The sequence below is a fragment of the Scatophagus argus genome, chromosome 1, assembly GCF_020382885.2.
Source record: "Scatophagus argus isolate fScaArg1 chromosome 1, fScaArg1.pri, whole genome shotgun sequence".
In the NCBI taxonomy this organism is placed as follows: Eukaryota; Metazoa; Chordata; class Actinopteri; family Scatophagidae; genus Scatophagus; species Scatophagus argus.
In genome coordinates, this window is record NC_058493.1 from 11,765,657 (window position 1) to 11,785,579 (window position 19,923).

At 40.0% G+C, this 19,923-nt stretch overlaps 3 protein-coding genes across 3 annotated transcripts; 2 read left to right on the forward strand and 1 right to left on the reverse strand.

Annotated features, from left to right (window-relative positions):
• The first annotated feature begins 281 nt into the window (after positions 1-281).
• On the forward strand, positions 282-6,538 carry ddias (DNA damage-induced apoptosis suppressor). Its single transcript, XM_046383427.1, has 5 exons — positions 282-687; positions 867-1,028; positions 1,275-1,383; positions 1,889-2,184; positions 3,279-6,538. Exons 1-5 carry the CDS (start codon positions 566-568, stop codon positions 5,050-5,052), a joined length of 2,463 nt encoding a protein of 820 aa, XP_046239383.1. The 5' UTR covers positions 282-565; the 3' UTR covers positions 5,053-6,538.
• Positions 6,539-6,715: 177 nt separating this feature from the next.
• On the forward strand, positions 6,716-13,014 carry LOC124056207. The gene is made up of 3 exons (XM_046383414.1): positions 6,716-9,338; positions 9,839-9,963; positions 10,114-13,014. The coding sequence occupies exons 1-3, from the start codon at positions 9,333-9,335 to the stop codon at positions 12,875-12,877; spliced, it is 2,895 nt and encodes a 964-aa protein (XP_046239370.1). The 5' UTR covers positions 6,716-9,332; the 3' UTR covers positions 12,878-13,014.
• A 1,498-nt stretch (positions 13,015-14,512) lies between these two features.
• Positions 14,513-18,692, reverse strand: LOC124056223. The gene is made up of 7 exons (XM_046383440.1): positions 18,308-18,692; positions 17,374-17,487; positions 17,118-17,231; positions 16,753-16,809; positions 16,234-16,404; positions 15,532-15,645; positions 14,513-15,408 (listed from the first exon to the last, which is right to left on the reverse strand). The coding sequence occupies exons 2-7, from the start codon at positions 17,485-17,487 to the stop codon at positions 15,361-15,363; spliced, it is 618 nt and encodes a 205-aa protein (XP_046239396.1). The 5' UTR covers positions 18,308-18,692; the 3' UTR covers positions 14,513-15,360.
• Positions 18,693-19,923: the final 1,231 nt, after the last annotated feature.

Consider the following 19,923-nt stretch of genomic DNA (forward strand, 5'->3'; position numbering starts at 1 on the left):
TTCAATGACTGGCTGCAATATGCAGAAGTGAGGCACACAGTTTTAAATAACATAATACTCTCATGTAAAGTTCATGCTTCCTCATTATTGCCGTTATTATCTTGGATCTCCACAGAGTCAGATGGACCTTTCACTCAGAAAAATGATTTGCACCCATGTTCAGTTCTCATTTGCGAAATTTAGCTAGTAGTTTTTGTTTTGATATGTTTTTTGTTTGTTTGTTCGTTTGTTTTAATTTACTTGGTCCAGTAGGTGGCGGTAATGCGCCCACAAATTGATTCGCTAACCGCCAGTAAATCAAAACAAAGAGAAGAAGCTGCTTCTAGTATGAAGTTGCAAATGAGTGATTTCAAAAAGCTGAAGAGACACTAAGACTTATAAGCTGTCCAGTTGTATGCGTTTGTACTTTTAAGCTTTGAACCGAATTTTGTTCTGCCTTTATTAATAACTGTTAACACCGAAGTTGCTGTCATTACAACTGTGTTCATGTGACAGTTTTGCATGTTGTGAGACGTTTCAGCTAGCTTGCTAGCTGCAGCTCATTCTGGTGTCAAGAACTGTGATAATGTCTGTTCGACGGGCTCTGGTGGACTGTGCTGTTTTGTCTCTGCAAGGTGCTCGTGTGTTTTATCCGTGTTGTAAAAACTGCTTCTCAAGGATTGATGTTGAACAGCAGGACACGGCGAGGTAAAAACTCAAACAGCCAACTAAAACGACTTGATTGTTTCATTTCTGAAGGGGAAACATGGATCGCATTTTCAAAAATGTTACTGTGATTAATGCAAATTCAAATTATCTCGTTTAACTGAAAATAAATGCTAGTACTGTAACTTAAAATTATTATCTTCCCTGTCTACCCACCACAGATACAGATGTTTCAAGTGTGGCCACAGCTGTATGAGGGAGCATGTTGAATACAGGTATCGTCTGTCACTGAGGGTGGCCCGGGACACAAGCATATTTGGAGTGACAGTATTTGGAAGCTGCTTGAACCCGTTTTTTGGCATTCACGCGAGTGGTTTACAGAGGTGAGCACGGGAAATGATCTTTTACTCGACTCCAAATTTCTACAACTTATTGCTCTTGCTTGATTTTGTTTTTATCCTATTGAACTGAAAGTTTTCAGGCATGGTGGTTGGACTGCTATAAAACACTGCATTAAACCCTCTGTTAGCCAGAGGAAATATACCAGTTAGTTTTGTTTTCCCAGTATTTAATGTAGCACATTTCAAAAGCTGCTGTTGTGGATTTCTGCTGTGTCTATAATTTTGCAGGCTGGTGGAGAACTCGGATGGACCAGTTGGAGCATCAACCAGGTCCGCATTATTGTTGAAGTCTGTCAAGGACTGTTTCATTGGCAGACATTTCATCTTTGGTTTAAAGGTACAATTGCAACTAGGTTTGGATAGCTTAATGGGTTATGTTTTATTTGTACCAATGGTGATAATGTGCAACACATACACAAAGGTGGTTAAGATGTGTTGAATTGTTTGACGGATGCTGTAGCTCTTTGTATTCGTTTCTAGTCTCCAAGCAAACTTAAGTGTAATTGACACAACTCTTTAAACGTTATTTATGTATTTGACAGACTCTTAAACTTATTGTACTTGCAAAAACTACAAAAGCTAAAGGTTGTAACGATATTATAATTACAGTTTGAAATAACTTTGACCTTAATCCTTGACCTTGGTTTATGTTATTTTTTTTAGCTGTGCATTACACGAATGCTCCGTCGACGGTACAGACTATATATTAAGAGAAAATGTAATATTAGTATAACATATTATTATTATTGTTTGAACATGTCCAAAATTTTTGCTTTATTGAATTTCATTTATACTTAGGCTGCTTGCTCTTAACCATTCCTGGTCTTGTCTTATTCCTCCAGGTAACTGAAACAGAAAGTGTGCCTTGGTTTGGCTCTAGCAGTAAAGACACAGACAACTTTATCGCCACTCAGATGATTCTCCCCAAAGCTACAGGCCTGGCAGGCTGCACGGTGGCCAGTTATTATGGGATCCTTCTTCAGAAAGCTGCAGAATATGAGCAGGGATTGACTGATCCCAGCAAAACCTCCAGACCCCCAGCAACAACCCTGTTGCTGATTCGTCATCGTTCTCCATCCAGCAGCTTCAATAATAGCACATTTTGTTCCTCAGGTCTTCTTTCACAGGCACTGCTAAGGTAATGATATTAATGATGAGTAGTGAGACTCAGTTTGAAATCAAAGTAAAGACAACATAAATTCTTGCAGTTTCAATAGTTTGACTGGTCTTGCTGCCTTGCAACTGGACCTGAGAAAAAATTGTATCAAAATTCAGTGTAAGAAAATTTTGAAGACACCAAAATTGCAAAGAATAAACCTAAAGATCTTTTTTTCTGATTTATATCAAAAATATGTTAAAACAGAAGATGAGATTGAAATTATCTTTAACTTGAAACCCTAACTCAGTTAGACAGTTTTAGCAGTTGCAGATACTGAGGGGAAATGAAACTCTAGTGACTGACAGAAGATTGTGCAGTACTGTAGTGCTTCTGATATGTATATTTATGTTCTTTGGTGTCACCAAGAGCTCACAAAGAAATAACCGATGAGCGTTACTATTATTAGACTACAGATCAACTGCATGTCATGAATAATAGAGACAGTAAAAGAACAAGATGTCTTGTACAATAATGATTCTGGGTTCATTACTGTGACACGGTATTCATGGGTTTAATTAACTGACAAAGTACACAGAGTTAGAAACAAGCACTGTGGTTTTAACAGCTTTTGAACAAATAATCACAGATGTGTTATCATGATTACCAAATATAAATGTAGACACTGCTTTTGTAAGGTCACTTCCTGAACACGTTTCACGATCAGCAGATGGATTTACTAGCCCTTTGGCTTTCGAGATCATGTGAAGATCACTTATCTGCTGTCAAAAATCCTGTGATTGGTTCATTTGTTTTCACGCCACAAACAAATACCTGCAGGGTTTGTTTGGAAATACTATCTGCCTTTTAGGCAGATGAAAACACAAATTCTTAAAACCCACTGCACTGTTTTAAATTTTTCAACTTTTTACACATATTGTTGATTAATTTTCTATCTTACCTTGCTTTGCTCGTCTGTTGTTATGTTTTTAACTGGTTGTTAAGCACCCCAGGAACCTGGTTCTTAAAAGGTGCTATATAAATAACATTATTATCATTATTCTAATGTTATTGTCCCTTGATGAGTTGTTCACTTTTGTGACATTTCTTGACAGTTGCTTTTGTTTACATCCTAGATCACAGTACCACGACTGCACCCTTACTCCCACTCCTCCATGGCAACAATCACTAGGACTGGTGACTTCATCAGCAGAGCAGGAGGAAAGCTGCGGTACCCAGGACAGTGGAGATGAGACCAGCACAACACTACATCATGCAGAGAGAGGCTACCTGGAGAACCGTAAAGCCGGAGAAGAGACAGTGCGGTCACCTCTTCTTTCTTTAGAGTGCAGTTCTTACGGTCTTCCATTGTTTCCCAAACACCCACACTCATCTATTGAGAATGCTAATGGAAACACGGCCATCATCAACACTTGGTTCAGTCCCTCCCCACCTGGCCAAAACATCTCCAAGAGGTTTTCTACCAGTCAACTCACTGAAACATTTTTGAAAAGCTCTGTGGCTTGGGAGGATTTGCCTTTTTCTGAGAGTCTTACAGACTTTTTGAGTGAAGAAAACAAAGATTTTGATGTTGTGCATGAAACAGAGCCACATCAACATGTGGAAAAGCAGAACCTAATGACAAGAAACAACCCAGAATTCAGATCACAAGCTGAGAACTTGTCAATTCAGTCGATTTCTGTTTGTCAGAATAACACACAGATAACAGATGGCCACTCGCGGATATTATTGGATATCACTAATGCATCTCCTTTGAATGGAGTTGACAGACATGAGTTGTCTGACCAGGTATGTAAGTACCCTGCTGGATGTGTAAACAAGAGTCGAGCCAGAAACATTTGTTCTCAAGATAATAAGGAAGCTGGTTTGCTGTCTTTTGAAAACAAAGAAGAAGAGCAGCTTGAAGGGGATACCTACAACTGTTCAGCAGACCTTTTCAGTGGTTCACTAGTGGTTGATTTCATCACAGACAAACCCAGCACATGTGCAGAATCTGTCACACCCATAATGAGCCCAGAAGCTTTCCCAGTGCTTTCCAAGCCAGACAGACTGCACCAGAGGATCGAAAAGGTGAATGTCCCACGTTCAAGACTGGACAAACCAAAACTGATAAGTGAGAAATCTGTTAATAGAGACAGTTTAATTCTGTCAGGCACACAAGAACTTGACTTCATCCCTCCTTCTCAGTCCACCCCAATTGTTAAAGCAGCTGTTGTGTCAAAGATCAAAGATCAGCAAAGATCATACAGAACCTTAACATTAGGATTCCAGCCAGACAATCAAGATTCTTTTGCTTTTGAAAAAAAGCTCCCTCAGTTGGACAGTCAAAGGCCAGTCAAAATCACCTCTTCTGTCAGTAAAGTAAACAGTGAGAACTTGGTGTTTAGTTCAGTATCCAGCAGACATAACCACACATTTACCCCCACAAGGTTCTGGAAACTAGACAAGCATAAAAACAGTTTGCTGGATCAGCAGCACCTGGAGGTCCAGAGAGGAGCCCCAAACACAGTCTCAACAGGAAGGATCAAATGTAACTCAAGTGACCATGATGTGACTGTGTGTGACAGTGAAGAAATTATTGTTTCCCAGACTCCAGCTGTGAAAACACAAGCGTGTGAGAAGCTCAGAAGAAGAAGGAGGAGGCTGATAACTGATGACAACAGGAGCGGTGATTTGGGTTATACTGTGGTACACCAGCAGGAAGATGGAGTTAATTGTAAAATAACTCTGTTGGATCAAACTCTCACGTCATCGCAGAAAGGCCTGGCGCAAACAGGAAACTGTGACAGTGAGACTGTTGAGGATCTGGGTGGATCTAATCATCATCTCCTTGTTGATGAGAACGAGGTTTGTGATTGGTCCAAAGATCTGTTCTCCGACTCGATCTGAGAGGTTCTGTTACAGGTGGATTTTACGAAATGTTTTAATTTTAACATAATCCACACTGGCAGTCAAAGTTATCTTAGATCAATGTTTGTGTTGAAAAGTAGTATGACTGCTGCTACTAATAGCACTACTGTTGCTGGAAATCCAACTCTGTGCTGAAGGGTCTAAGGATAGAGCACATACTGTGCTGTATATTGTACATTAAAGATGGGGGAATGACTATTGAAAGGCACCCCAGGAAAAGCCTTACCTCCCCTTCTTCTGCTATTTGCACATTTAACAATTTATGAGTTCAGCTGCTTCAGAGCAAGCACACAGCCATGCAGTCTTCACTGGCAAACATTTACAGTAGAATGAGTTTTTACTATAGAGCTTAGCACCCAACTTATGCAGTCTTTCCAGAAGAGTGAATACTGCAAAGCTGGGACAACTCTTGATGACCATGCTTTTGGGAGGAAATATCTTGAAATATCTCATATGGCTTTAATGTTTGGATGTCCGCATACTTACAGAGACTGTAAAGTAATTCGGTCCGTCATTGGAAACATCTCAGTAACGAAATCCTTGAACATTCAGGTGTGTCATTTTTACCTTGTCTGAGGTATGTGGGCACATGACACATGATGCTGCTCCCACACTGGCATCACTGCTGGCATTGCCCACTTTCCCCCAGGGATCAATAAAGTATTCTGATTCTGATTTACCAGTACTCTGTCTGTTCTCCATTGGTCTGTAAAATGAAAGTATGTGTATGGCTGGGTCCTGCTGCTACATCTGAAATTCATTTAAATCAAAATAGTAACATTTATCACAGACATTTATTTATTCGACAAGGACATGGCACTTTCATAACCCCAAAGCAAACGAGATGCTCTGTCAGACTTGAATGTGCTCCAGTCTAATTTTGATTGCTCTGCTCCACATTACTTGTGTTGCCAGCAGAATCCTGAAAGTGGCTCGCTGTTCTGCTGCTACTGTGTGTGTTTTTACAAGGGTGTTAATGCAGGGATGAGTGTGTACAGTGTCATGCCAAGGAGCTAAGAATAGCAGCCACCAAATATCATCACTGCAATTTTCTGCATGTATGAGTTAAAGAGAGAGGGAGCACAAGATGAAGATGGAACAAGGACAAGATGTTAACAGCTGGAGCTTTGTACTGGATGTGTTGCAGAAGCAGGGCTGGTATGTAGTCAGCTGGGTATTTTGCTATGTGTCTGCGTGTCTGTGTGGATGTTTCAGCATCCTATTTGGTTGATGGTTTTTATTTAAAGTGCCATGTGTACATTTTTAGCGTTGGTACTCTTGATCTCGGAGTACCTCTGAGGTACGCATGTAAACTATTTTGTCATGATACTAAGTGTCGTGGCCATTTATTAAGGGCTTGAAGCCAGAGAGGCAGTTTAAGTTTACCAAGAAAAGGCTCTTGGAACTTGTTTTTTAGTCCTACTTCTCTGGCAATGTGTCTCTGGGGATGGCAGTGTCAAAATATTTGTCTCTAAATTGGTTGGTTGGTATAGACTGATACATGACAGATTGGCAGTAACTTTGGTATGAACCTTAATTACTTTGAGGAGTCAGTCACTTTTGTTATAGTGCTTGCTTTACCTTAAGAGTTTGATTTTCTGAGTATTTTGTTTTATGAGCATTGCAGTTTCACTGAGCAACTTCCAGCATAACAGTAGGCCGCTGAGCTCCTGCATGTTACACATGTGCAGAGCATCAGTCCCTAAATGTAATGCAAGTGTATCAAATAAATCTGGCGTGTTGTTGCAGTTTTTCTGCTGGCAGAGACATCGCTTTGAATCCCCCACTGCGTGAGCATTTTTGTGTGGCAGAGAAGACCCTGTGCCTTGTGCTAGAAGGTACAGTAGTACAGAGCGTTAGGTATGGGGGCACTCAGCAACTTTAGGCTGTGTCATTTTAAGGTTTGGTGTACATCTGTGCCAGAGAAGTTTGGCTCCAGTTGCTTCAGTAATAAAAATAGTAAACATAACCTTTAGTGTCAGAAAATATATCCACCACAAGTGTCTTCTTTTGGCAGTGAGTTCATTTTGGGTTTTATAAGATTTGAATATAAAATCTAACCCGATGTTGATGCTAAAAGGAAATATCCACACCTCTGAAGAAATATCTGCAGTTTAACCTTGTTACAAGGCCGAATGCTTGCGTTAGTCACGTTTTCTGTTTGGTTTTGTTTTGATTTGTTTGCATCTTGCATCTTTTTTGAACTACTACTTTATTTTCTTGAGTCTTAAGTGATTAATCAACCATATTAGTACAAATTGCTGTTGTACTCCGTGATAAAAGAAAGGTAATCTTGGGTGTCCTCTTCGAAACTGTGCTGACTGTAAAAAAAATTCTGCACTGCTGGGTTAAAGATGTGAGTGAAGCATCCACATTTTAGAATTTATAGCTTCTTTGCAGCAATATCCATATTTGAAGCACTGTAGTCCACCACAAGCTCCTTGGTTTTCATGATGTTGACCTTCAGGTGATTGTTGTTGCACTGTAGGATGAAGCTCTTTGTCAGTCCTCTGCCCTATAAAAATATTTTCAAAGTGAATACAGCACACTTCTCACTGGAAATTGTTCACTGAAATCATACATATCTATGTAGTGATAACTTCCATTTCGCCAAGAACTACTCTTAACTGCTATTAAATTCCTTCTTAGTCATCACTACAGACGAGTCTGGACAATCATGAACTGCAACTTGCATGCAACTGTGAGGCAGTAACTGTAGTTTGTAGTAAATTGGCTGTTAGCCTTTAAGTGTTTTATAAATACAGTCCCAGAGCATGATGTGTTTCCAAAAGTTTCAGCTGTGTGTGTTTGCGTGTGTGCCAAGGGATACCCTCTCCCCTTTGTGTGCAACTAGTACAGTACGTGAGCTATGTCACCAGTGGAAACACTCAAAGCCACTATCCATCAAGCATACGTGTCATACTTCATGTGTCCCTCAGCTGGAATCAAACTGAATGTGCGATTACATGTTGTGCACCTTAACTTTAACCACCTACTGGAATGCATAATTTTTTATTTTGTTAAGTTATTTTGCTTTAATTGCATTTTGGAACCTGATAACACTGTGACATGGGACAACCACAACTATGACCAGTGTGAAGCAAAACATCAGCATTTTGTTTTATTTCTGTATGAAACATTGCAACTGACTTTGAGTCTTTTGGTTAATTTTACAGTAAACAAATGACAATTCAATATTCAGTATGTCTGTGTTTTTGAATGGATTGTGCAGATAAAACATGACTGTTTTCAACTCATTTGCTCTATATTTTTAAATACATGTTTTGCATATATTATGAATAATGTAGTTGGTGCCACGTAACTCATCTGAAATGGTTCACTGTGTAATAGGGTGTATTGCAGTAGTGTTTCCATTGAACTGTTTCCAGGGAAAATGCACAACTGGGTCGTGGACAGCTATAGTAGTGTGGCTGTAACACCAGAGATTAAGAGGCGTGACAAGCACATGGTGTGGCAGGGTGGAGAAATGGCTTAGTATGGAGTTGTCAACAAAGCGTCAACCTGGGGGCCGTCTCATAGCCATGACACTGCAGCGGTTTGATTTTGTAGAATCAAAGCAGATAGAAGTGTTCTGAAGCATCACAGACGAGTGGAGAGTCTAAGCTGGCACATGAAGCCAACTAATGCTTTCATTACAGATCCAGTTTGAAGCATGTACTGTTCTGTCCACTGTGGGCTCGGGCGTTCAGTTCAGGCTCACTGCATGCAAAAGACTATTCTGAACCTGACCATGACCTCCCTGTGGGACAAAGATAAAAAAGGAAGCTTTGTAAGAGAATCAGTTCAATGTTCTGTTATAATTATGACTGACAGGAACTGTTGTGTACTCATTTTTTTTTTACTGCATATGTGTGTATTTGTCAAAAAATTTGGCTCTGCTGACACCATCTTGTTTCAAAGTGAATATAATTTTTGTTCTGTTAGCTACAGGTCTGTGGTCTTCTGTTGGAGCTCTGGGGGCTGGTCTCAGTCCCCCTCCATAACAGGCCATGGAAATTCTGACGTTAGATGCCAGTTCCCCATATAAGCACCTGTCCTTCCACGTCACACCAAGCTCCCAATATGAAAAGCGTGTGATTGTTTTCCGCATGAGAGTGTGCGTAGATAGCAGACTGGGATTAAATAGCCTCCATGGAGGTTCTTTTCTCCATTCAACTGCAAGCAAGAGCTGGTAGGACACGGCACGTTGGGAGCTTCACACTGCGCACAACAGGACAGTAGGGCTTTGTTGCTGCAACATGGAGGTAAGAAATATTTATCTCTACCTGATGTACCAGTCTGTACTACTCTAATGACTCTTATGACTTAACTTACACTGTTTTAATTAAAATATCAAGTAACTGTTTGCTTAAAATTTGTACTTAAACTACAAAGTAGTTAAAGCAAAGAAACTGGAAAACCTTGTAACTGAATTTTAAAGCATAAAAGAGAAGACATCTTGTGCTTGTGCAGACCTAGATGTAACTGAAAGAAGGTGTAGGACAGTTATGCTCATTTGGCGGAAATGTGGACATAATTAGTTGTAGCTCACGCTGTCTTACGAAGTCTAAACACCTGTTTTAAGCACTAAGTGGGCACCAGTGGTGCATACTAAGAGAGGGACTGCAAGAGCAATCAGAGGTTTGACACAAATAGGACAGACTATTACAGTGGAGTTTATTTGAGCTTTTTTTAAGTGCCATTCTTTTTAGTCTGATCACCTGAGCATCAATAAGTGCTAGTAACTAATTTCTGCATTCTCCAGGTGGCACCCAGTATCCACGCAGCATCTCTGTTGGCAAGTCTGAACCTCCAAAGAGAACGAGCTCAGCTCTGTGACTGTGTGGTCAGACAGAGACACAACCCAGGTCAGCTCTATCCTGCACACAGGTGAGCGATATAAACTGGTTTTATCAGTCATAAATAAACACATCAACAAGTTCAAATTGGCAAATTATTAGAAATTCTTGTGTATATTGGTGTTATGTTTTATGCAACATCGCATACCTAATTGTTCTTTGCCACCATCTCCGCCCCCAGGTGTATCCTGGCAGCCTCTAGTCCAGTGTTGGCATCTATCTTGTCCTCTGCTGGTGCTCTGGTGGAACTGCAGGCGCCATGTTTGTCTGACTCTGTACTGCCACTGGTTTTGGATTACATTTACACGGGGGTTTTGCCATACAGTCATAGCCAGCAACAGTACTCCAGTCTGCTCACTGCTGCCTGCTACTTGCAGATGGGTGAACTGCAGGAAACTCTGAGGACTAAGGTGAATGCTGCAGATAATACAATTGCCTCCGCTGAAGATGGGAATCAACCATACAGAGATAATAATGATACTTGTAGTAAAACTGTGAACATGTTTAGTAAGTATCTGCCATTATCAGACACCTACGATGCAGATTCACTGGAGAGAGAGCATCAATACTGGGATGAATTAGATTCATGTAGAAGTAACAGCAAAAGTGTGAGCCCTTTAAGCAATGTAAGTACCAGCTGCAGCGGGGATAAAAGCACTGGAAGCAGCACAGATGTAGGTAACTGCAGACAAGTAACTTACTTGGCACCCCAGGATTTAATTCAAAGTGTCCCTTGCACTACTGAAGTGCATGAGGTGTCTAGAGGGGACAAAGAGGTGCAAAAGGATCACTTTCATTCTGCTGGCACTATAAAACCAGAGAGTTGGCATGTTGGCACAGAGGAGGAGCGAGTGAGAACAGCTGAGAGCAGAGGGAGCTTGTTTTTACTGCCCAATGCTGAGATGCAAGAGGAACAGAAGAGCAGAGTGGAGAAGACAGTGGAAAGTAAAGCAGAGGAGAACCAAACCAACCAAAAAGCAGAAGATAACCTCCATCACTCCCCGCTTCTTTGCGTCACAGCCTCCCATGTCAAGGACAGTGTTTCTCCCTCAAGATGCCCCCTCTCACCCGCTCCTTCATCATCGCATAAGTGCTGTGGGGCAGTGCCTGTTATTCGTCACGGCAGTACAGCTGCTATGGCAGAGGTGTCTACAGTGCCTCCGTACCATACAGTGGCCTGGGTCTCAGTGAGCTCTACCAGGGCCCCTTACTCACAATCAGGAAGCACATATGATGACCGAATTGGTGAAGGTGTTATCACTAAACACAAAGATCATTATGGGGCACCCAATCAGCATCACAGAAACAATGAAGACCACATTGGACAACAGAATTGGAATTACAAGAATAGTTCAGATCAATGTGCAATACAGCATTTATGTTATAAATCCCATGGCATCCTGAAACAGGATTACAACGGCAGCGGCACAGAACATGATACATATATGGGTATTGGATTATCCCATACTGCAGATCATGATGATCATGCTCATAGTGATTCAATTCAGAATCACCCAAAACATCTTACAGATCATTCAGTCCCGCCAAATAAAGATTGTAGCAGTTTTATCAGAGGATTTAAGTATAAAACTGATTTCAGTTTTGATCATTTTGCCTCCAAATATCAAAAATTGGATTGCTCTGATTGTCACAATGTGTCCATGACAACTCCAGCCCTTCACTCACAAGATCCAAGAGCTGCAGTTTCACTTCTTGAACAGGACTCAGACAAAGGAAGTGACACTCACCATGAAGATTTGTATCTTGAGGCAGAAGTGAATAAGGAACACAGTTACTCTAGTGTGTCACCAGCTCAGATGGATAGAAAGGACAGCATCTGTGACCCCTGTGGAGCTCAGGATGATTGCTGTCCAAATCTGCTTAGAGCTGAGATGAGCACAAAAGATGCTGCCTCTAGCCAGCATGAACGTGACAGCAAAGACACAGCTATGGTTAATGTTGTTGGCCACACATCTCTGGAACATGAAAATATCTCTGAGCCTCATGAAATGTTCACAGTGCCCACGGACGACAACGTGTCAGGCCCTATGTATAATGTTGTGGGGCAGTCATACCATGGACATCTTCACTATCAGTGCCTGCCCCAGGAGAACACACTCTTACCACGCACAGACTCTGATCACAGACACTCCCGTCCTACCCAGTCTGATCACTCAGACCAGTGCAGTGATGAGGAGGAGATTGATACCTTTGTCAGTCCAGGTCTGAGTCCTCTGAGACAGCACTTTTCATCTACAGACCAGGTCCTACTGCTGGATATTGGTACCAAACCTGCAGAATTGCTGGTGTCCTACAGGCACCGGTCTGAAGAACGAGAGGACACATCTGGAAATGGGCTTGTGGTTGATGATAGAGTGCAACAGCATGAAGTAACATCTATAGCAGGGGCTGATGGAACAAAAATTACAGCGAGGACCAAATTTGGGGAGAGGTTGGATGAGGCTGGGGCTAAAACCTGGACTGTAGAAAGAAATGGTGAAAAAAGAAAATCTGTTTGTAATGAGAAATGCAGACCAGGACCTGAGGTCATCCATAAAGCTGGTGTCAAGGAGGGAGCGAACCAGACCACCAGCTTGACACTCTGTTCACTTCCTAGTGTGCCAGACTCCATACAGGCTCCAGTGTCAACTGCCTTGTCTAGCTGCATACCTTCTACCCTTTCAGCCAGCATGCCAGCAAATATATCAGCTCCTCTGTCAGTTTCTGTTCACCACCCTTTCCAGTGCTCTCTGTGCGATCGTTCCTTTAGCCAGCGAGGTTCTCTGAATAGACATGTGCGGAGCCACCTGGGCGTACGGCCCTTCCCCTGCCCGCGCTGCCCTATGACTTTTTCACGCCAGTACCGTGTCATAGAGCACATGCGTGTTCACCAGCGCTGTGTCCTTGGGAATGACATTCAAAATCCCCCTGCCTCTTCAGTGTGAGAAAATAATCACTGAAAGACAATATTATTCAAATGTGTTTGTGGTGATTATGAGAATCTGTAGTTACGCCCTCCATTGGCCAACAATAGGAATGCTGCAGTTAACCCTGATAATGCTGCAGATGAAATGAGGATGAGCCATTGTTTTTTTTTTTGCTATTGATGGTGGATATTTTTCTCAGATCTACAGAGCTTTAAATCATCTTTCAGTTTTTTTTTATCCCCCCAGTCTGCAACTTTTGCTGTTTTGCTTTAATAACAATAACGTTTATCTGTCTGTTGAATGTGTAAATAGGCAAACATCATATACATAACATTTGAGTGTTTAAGTTTTGTGTTCTCAGTGTTAGCAGTTAATCCTTTGTCACATTGACATTCTGAGCCAGTGTCCAGTCATTGTTGTAATGTGCATGTGTTCAGCTGGCACTACATTGTGAAACATTTGTTTTTCTTTGGAAGACCGTCCAAAAAGTAACCGTTACAAAAGTTTTATAAAACTGTTCCCTTTTACATGCGTCATCAGTGTGACTCATATTCTCATATATGTGTAGAACATATATGTAGAATATCAAACTTAATGACAGTTGAAACAATCAAGTCATTATTTCACAGGATTCCATTATTTATGCATGTCATTGTTTCCCTTTGTTCATTGGATACTACGGGGTGTGTAATCTAGAAGAGATTAATTACAGCTGCTTGTTTATTAAAAGTGACAGAGAAACTGAACTTGTCTTCATGTAGGCATGTCATTTTGTATGTCTCATGTACTATGTGTATGTTATAAGATGTGATGGACTCCATTTTAGATCCATTTATGTCGTTTTACTACTTTCAAATTGATGTTTGGTATTACAAGCAAAGCTATTACATTTGTAAACACTATTTGGCACACAGTGAAACAAAATCAATCTAATGTGTTTGTTGCAGTATGATTTTCCGTTGTTATTCTGTACTCAAAATGAAAATGTGCAATATTGAACTTAAATATGAAAAAAAATCTACAACTGTTCAGACTCTGAGCCTTTTGCACATGCTTTTAGGACAGCAGTTGTAGCCTGTTTTTCCTTAGTTTTTGTAAAATACAGCTAGCAAACTGATGGTGACAGTTGCACAGGAAGGGTGCAGACATGTCAAGATCTGAACAGTATCTCACTCCCTGTTCCCTCTGTTCAGAGTAATTTATTGGTGCTATGACTCACATGCTGTTCCCAATGTGAGGACAGTATGTTGGGTGTCACAGTGCTTATACTTAATGGTGTTGCTACTGAAACATGAGCTGACATGGTTAAAAAAAAAAAAAAAAAGTATCAAGGGCAGCCATCAGATTCTGTGCATGTTCTGTTTTGTCTATGCCAAACTTCTTGTGTGAGGGACAAAAAGGTGGAAATAGATCACATCATTTTGTGGTCATCACTTCAGAAACTAATACAGTTTACCAGAGGTGACACATTCGTGGCTGCTCTTGTCATTTTCATGTTCAGATGCTTCCGCACTCACTGTTGTTTCAGTAAAAAGAAAAAAACTCTCTAGTCAAAAAATGTTTCAGAGTTAACATGGCTGTGTGTTTCCATTTGGTAATATTGCAGTTCTGTGTGTGAACCGTGGATAAATACTCATTCTCTGATATATGATGTTTTGTTTTGTTTTGTTTTTTTAATAGTGGCAGATATATAACAAGAATATACCATAAACACCTGGGCTCACTTATTAAGAAGTGGTGTGTCTTTACTGTTAAAAGCGCAGCATCAAGCTTATCCCAGCTCAAGCCTGTCCTAAACTGATTTCACAGTTTTTAATTAAAACAACCCACACACAGGGTAAAATGGACTGTGCAGATTTTAGGAAGGGGTTTCCTTTTTCAATGTCAAGCGCACAATAATGCCTATAATGTTATTTATAATGCCAGTCATGTTATTTTCACAAAGCTGTTCTTTAAACTAAACATCTGGAGTGAACAGTATTGCAGTTGGACCACAAATATGGTTTGAGCATACTGTGCACTGACAAATTGCAGCTTGAACGTATTCAGTCTAACCTCTGAGTCCAGAGGGCCCAAAGAAAAATGGTTTCCCAAATTATTCAGAGCTCAATTACAACAACTGTTGTGGTTCAGTTGTGATCTTAGGTCACTTGTGTTTTTTCAGGACAGAGGAAAAAAAAATAAAAAATAATAATAACTGAGTTTTTCAATTCCAAAACTAATTCAACAGTAAATAATACATCTGGTGTCTACATTATACAGTGTTTATCTATGTTAAAATCTATACTAAAATAACAAAAGAAGAAAATAACATCAGTGTAACAGATTCCAAACTTTTAAACCATGGTGTACATATACAAATACAATTTGCCAGTTAGGAGTGCTTAGGAAACAGGATGCAGGATTTGTAGATGCTACCGGATATCCTGTAGACAAATACTTTGCTGTCACTGTATGCTTCATCTTTCATTTCTCTGTTCAGTTAATCACACTTCTCCTTGTTATTCAACTGGTGTTTCAGTCGCTGTTGTGGTCATCACTACAACAGCCTAAAGAGAAGAGAAAGAAGACCACAAAAATTGACTTAACTGGATATTCTCTTAGCTAGTGGGGTGTGCAAAGCCATCGGCACAGTCTGCGGTGTGAGTGGAAGTGGATTTATGTCTTTTTACCTGGCTCTTTGTGGAACGTAGGGCGGCCCCTGCCAGACTCGACATTACAATGAAAATAATTGCAGCCAAAACGGTGTAGAACAGGAAGATCCCTTCCATCGACACTCCCATGGCCTGAACAAAGGTACATACACACATATGTCATGAACGCATGACAAACACAAAAAGAATCACACGACTGCTAGCCATAAAATTTTGCCTATGCATACTATCAGCTGCTGACCAAATGGAAATGTATAGTACCTTGAGATGATGGTATTTTTGGCCACAATGTGCAGGGGACTAATTTTATTAAATTCAATTGAGGTAAGTGCGGCAAAGCCATTTTGTGATGCCAAATCGGGATGTCTGTTATGCTACTTATTACCAACTGAAGTAAATAATCAAAGCAATGGTAAATGTGTTTATTGGGGTAACAAGAACTGCTCAGTGCTGTAGATGTGTGTTTTCTAAGTACCAGCTTGCCCTTTTATATGCTGGATAAATCCTTTGACCCACAAATAAATTAAACTTTAAAAGCAAATTGTTTAATGTTTGTCGTTTTATATCAAGCCAAGACACACATTGCATGCTGTTTGAAGAATTCTCCAAAATCATCCAATGAAGCCTTAATTCAACAAAGAAATTTAAAAGCTTAACTTGCTCTTGGTTTGTGATCAGTGTTGTGAACAACAACAATTAATAATAACAAAAAAGAATCACCTCATAACGTGAAGACCATAAGACTTTGTCCTCTGTGTCATTGTCATTAAAATACTCATGATAGTAATAGCGTCTGTAGTAGTGGCTGTGTGCTATGTTGGGTGCGATGTGCAGGATAGTCCAACATGCCACCAGTAGGCCCACAATACTCAGAGCCAATGATATGGTTACCTATATGTAGACACCAACAGAGAGAGAGAAATGAAGGAACAACAGAGGTAAACTTGACAGAAATAATTGTAATAGTGCATGCAGCAGACCCTATATGGACACGCCCGGGAAAATAATAGAGTTGATTAACATCAAATAAATAAACAGTAAAATACGTGAATCCTAGTTTATGTCATTTTAATTAAGTAACTGAATTTCCTGAGGAAAAAAGATGTTAGACAAATTATTATGTCAGGCTTTCATTGCATTTTATATGTGTATGTGAAGAGGATCTTCATTAAGCTCTCTCTTGATCCTCAGAAAAGTAGTTTTGCCAGCATTGCTTCAGAATATTATAATAGTACTTACTGTTTTCTTGGTCGGGTTGTGCTCTGTCACAATGTACAGAATCCCACATATGATGAACTAAGAGAGAAGTCATGAAAAAATGTTTTATTCTGTGTCCCTCAAATGTCCGGGATACCACAGTACTGCATAAGATTGTTATTAGTAAACTGGACAGCAGAAACAATCTATTGGTGCTTAAGTGAAGTTAGTTCCAACCCTCAAATCAAATCCTTAAGAAATTTTGATTAATGCAGTAATATTGGTGATTACTGTTTTTTTGTTTTTTTTTTAATCTTGCTGTTTATTAAATTTAAAAAATTGTTAAGTTTTGAATCCACACGCCACTATGACCTTCTGATGGATCATTTTCTTATTGCAATACTAACCAGAGCTCCCAGCAGGAAGCCAGGTGGGATAACTGCCCATATGTGATTAACAGAGTCTCGCATGATAGCGATGGAAATGGTTACGAAAGATGAGCCCAAAACCAGCACAATGATCTAAGAGAAAATAAAAAACAAGCATGACCTCTTCACATCTGTTTTATTTTCAACTGGTTACTTTTTAAAAACTGTGAGACATCATAATTAATAGGTATTTGATAAATAGTCGTTTGAGTGTGGGTGTATGTGTGATGCTCACGCCAGTTATCTTGGGTTGCCCCTTAATGAAGCGGTGTAAAGGTTTGCTGCCTCCTACTGTGGTGCCTTGAAGACTCGCATTGTTAGAGCTCGCAGAGTAGAGCTCAGCAGACATCTCATGGACAAACAGAAACAGGACAGAAGAGTTCAAATATTAATATGGGACATTCATATAAATTATCAGCCTTCATGCTACACTAAAGGCAGCCTGACTGATGGTTTGATTCTGATTCTGCCAATCATTTCTTGTTCTTATTGAATCCTGGTGTTGGTTCTTGCCACATTATTTAAGAAGTAAAAGAAAGATACATCGAACACAACAGCCATCTTTAGTTTCAGCAGCCTTAAGCAGCAATGAACGACATTTTGTTGTTTTATAAAGAAAACCACCACTGTCTGACCACAAGTTGTGTATTTGCATTTATTTTAATTAAGCTTGACCATAAACTACTTGTTCTGTGATCAGCTGGAATTTGAGTTTCAACATTTTACACTACAGTGTCAACATCACAGAAGTACCCACACATGTTATTAATTCAAAAACCGTTAAACAACTACAGCTCCCATGAAGCCCCGAGAGCAGGCCAATGGCTGAGACTTCGGGATATGTTGCGTTGAATGTTAACAAAATATTCGTCATTTTTAGCTTTGAAATAGGAAGTTGTACAAATGTAACTATCCGCTGCAGCAGTAGACATCTATTAACGGATTAATCCTAGAACAAAAACCACATGACACAGTGATAGAGGTTTGAGCTTGTCAAAAGACCACTAAGCTTGTGTGAAAACAGATGTGGACGATGAGATAAAGACGAGTTTAGGTTTTACCTGACTGTCTACTTTTTACATAACTATAATGTGTAGCTACATTGTTTGAGTGGCCAGTAAAGCTGTTAGGAGCTAATTAGATGTTAGAAAACAAGCGGAGAAGCAGACCTTGTGTAGTCCTGCGCTCGGTGCTGCGGTTCAGTGTTGGCTCTCGTGACGACTCGCGTTCACATCTGGAGCAGCGCGATGACGGATGCGTGGACGATGGGCTCACTTTGAACGCACTCACGTCTGCTCGAAATCACGCACGGATCACATTCATCATGATTAACAACTCTTCCGTTCAGCTGATATCATCCCAAAAGATTTATGTGTTTCTTTACAGAATTATGTCCTCTTTTTTCTTTCTCTTCTTTCTTTTGTAGATTTCCTTCACTGGTGTTTGTAGCGATAAAGGACGTAAGTACAAAATGTGAAAACATTTCACTACAAGAAAAAGTCCTGCATTCAAAACATTAGTAAAGTAAAAGCACGCTTCAAAATGTACTTCCAGTATCAAAAGTAAAAGTACACACTGTGCAGTAAAATGTTGCCTGTCAGTGTTTACAGTAAGTGTATACTGCTGGGAGGTTCAATCTCCACCACAGTTTAATCTACACCTTTCATGAACACATTTTTTTTTCTGACAATGACAATGTATTCTCTAGCTAATCCAAGACGGTTTTTGAATTAATTTATTCAGTTTAGGAAGCCTGGAAAGTTTACTCAACTTATAAAGAAACATTTCATCCTTTATCACAAACACTCACATTCGAAATCAGCATGTTTGGAGATAATGGTATCTGAAGAGAAGTAGCAGTAAGTAAAAAAGACATAATCTGTCTCTGAGATGAAGTGGATTACAAGCATAAAGTTGCACAAAATGGACATTCTCAAGTGCTCAAGCACCTCAAATTTACACCTAAATGAATAACTTAAACTCTGCATAACAGGAAGAATGTTAACTACACTAATGCTCTCTTTGGCGCCCCTGCAGTAGATAAAACATGGGAAAGTGTCCTCTATGATACGAAAACATGCAAGAAAATGTGAGTTTGAAAATCTATCCTCTGCTTTGCAGTGGCAGAAGCTGCTTATGTGATACAACTGCAAGTAGTCGAAGACTGTTTCACCATAAATGTATCATGACTTCCTGCACTATGGTGCAACAGCCACATGCAGCTGGCGGCTTTTGTCTTTTTTTTTTTTTTTGACTTTTTATTTTTCTTCTTCCTCTTCTTTCAAAGAACACAACTCTAGCAGTTTTGAGAGTTCAAAATACTTGATTCCTGAGAGTCAAACTTTCTCTCTGTCTGGCAAATACACAGGGGAGGAGAGGAAGAAGGATGAGTGTGTGAGTGAGTGTGGTGGGGTTACAGGGGGGCAGAGCCAAAATGGAGAAGTAGGGGAATTGTGTTGAAATAGTCTGTGGGAGACAGGAAAGAGAAAATGGCTTCCTGTTTTTCCAAAGCTGACACAGCTGTGTGCTTTTCTGTTCCTACATTCCCAAAATCGACTTGAGACTTAAAAAAAGTGCAAATATGCCAGAAAACGATTGTAGGAAGCAAGAGGATCTTTGAAGCTGATTCTATTTTATGTATTAATATGTTAGATCTTAATTTGAAAACTAGTAGCTGACAAAACTTGTTAAATAAATGTGGTAAGTGGTGGAGTGTAAGTGTAAGTTAAGCATAAAGTAAAAACACAAGTATAAGAAGAAAACCCTGGCACTCAGGGTCTCTGCA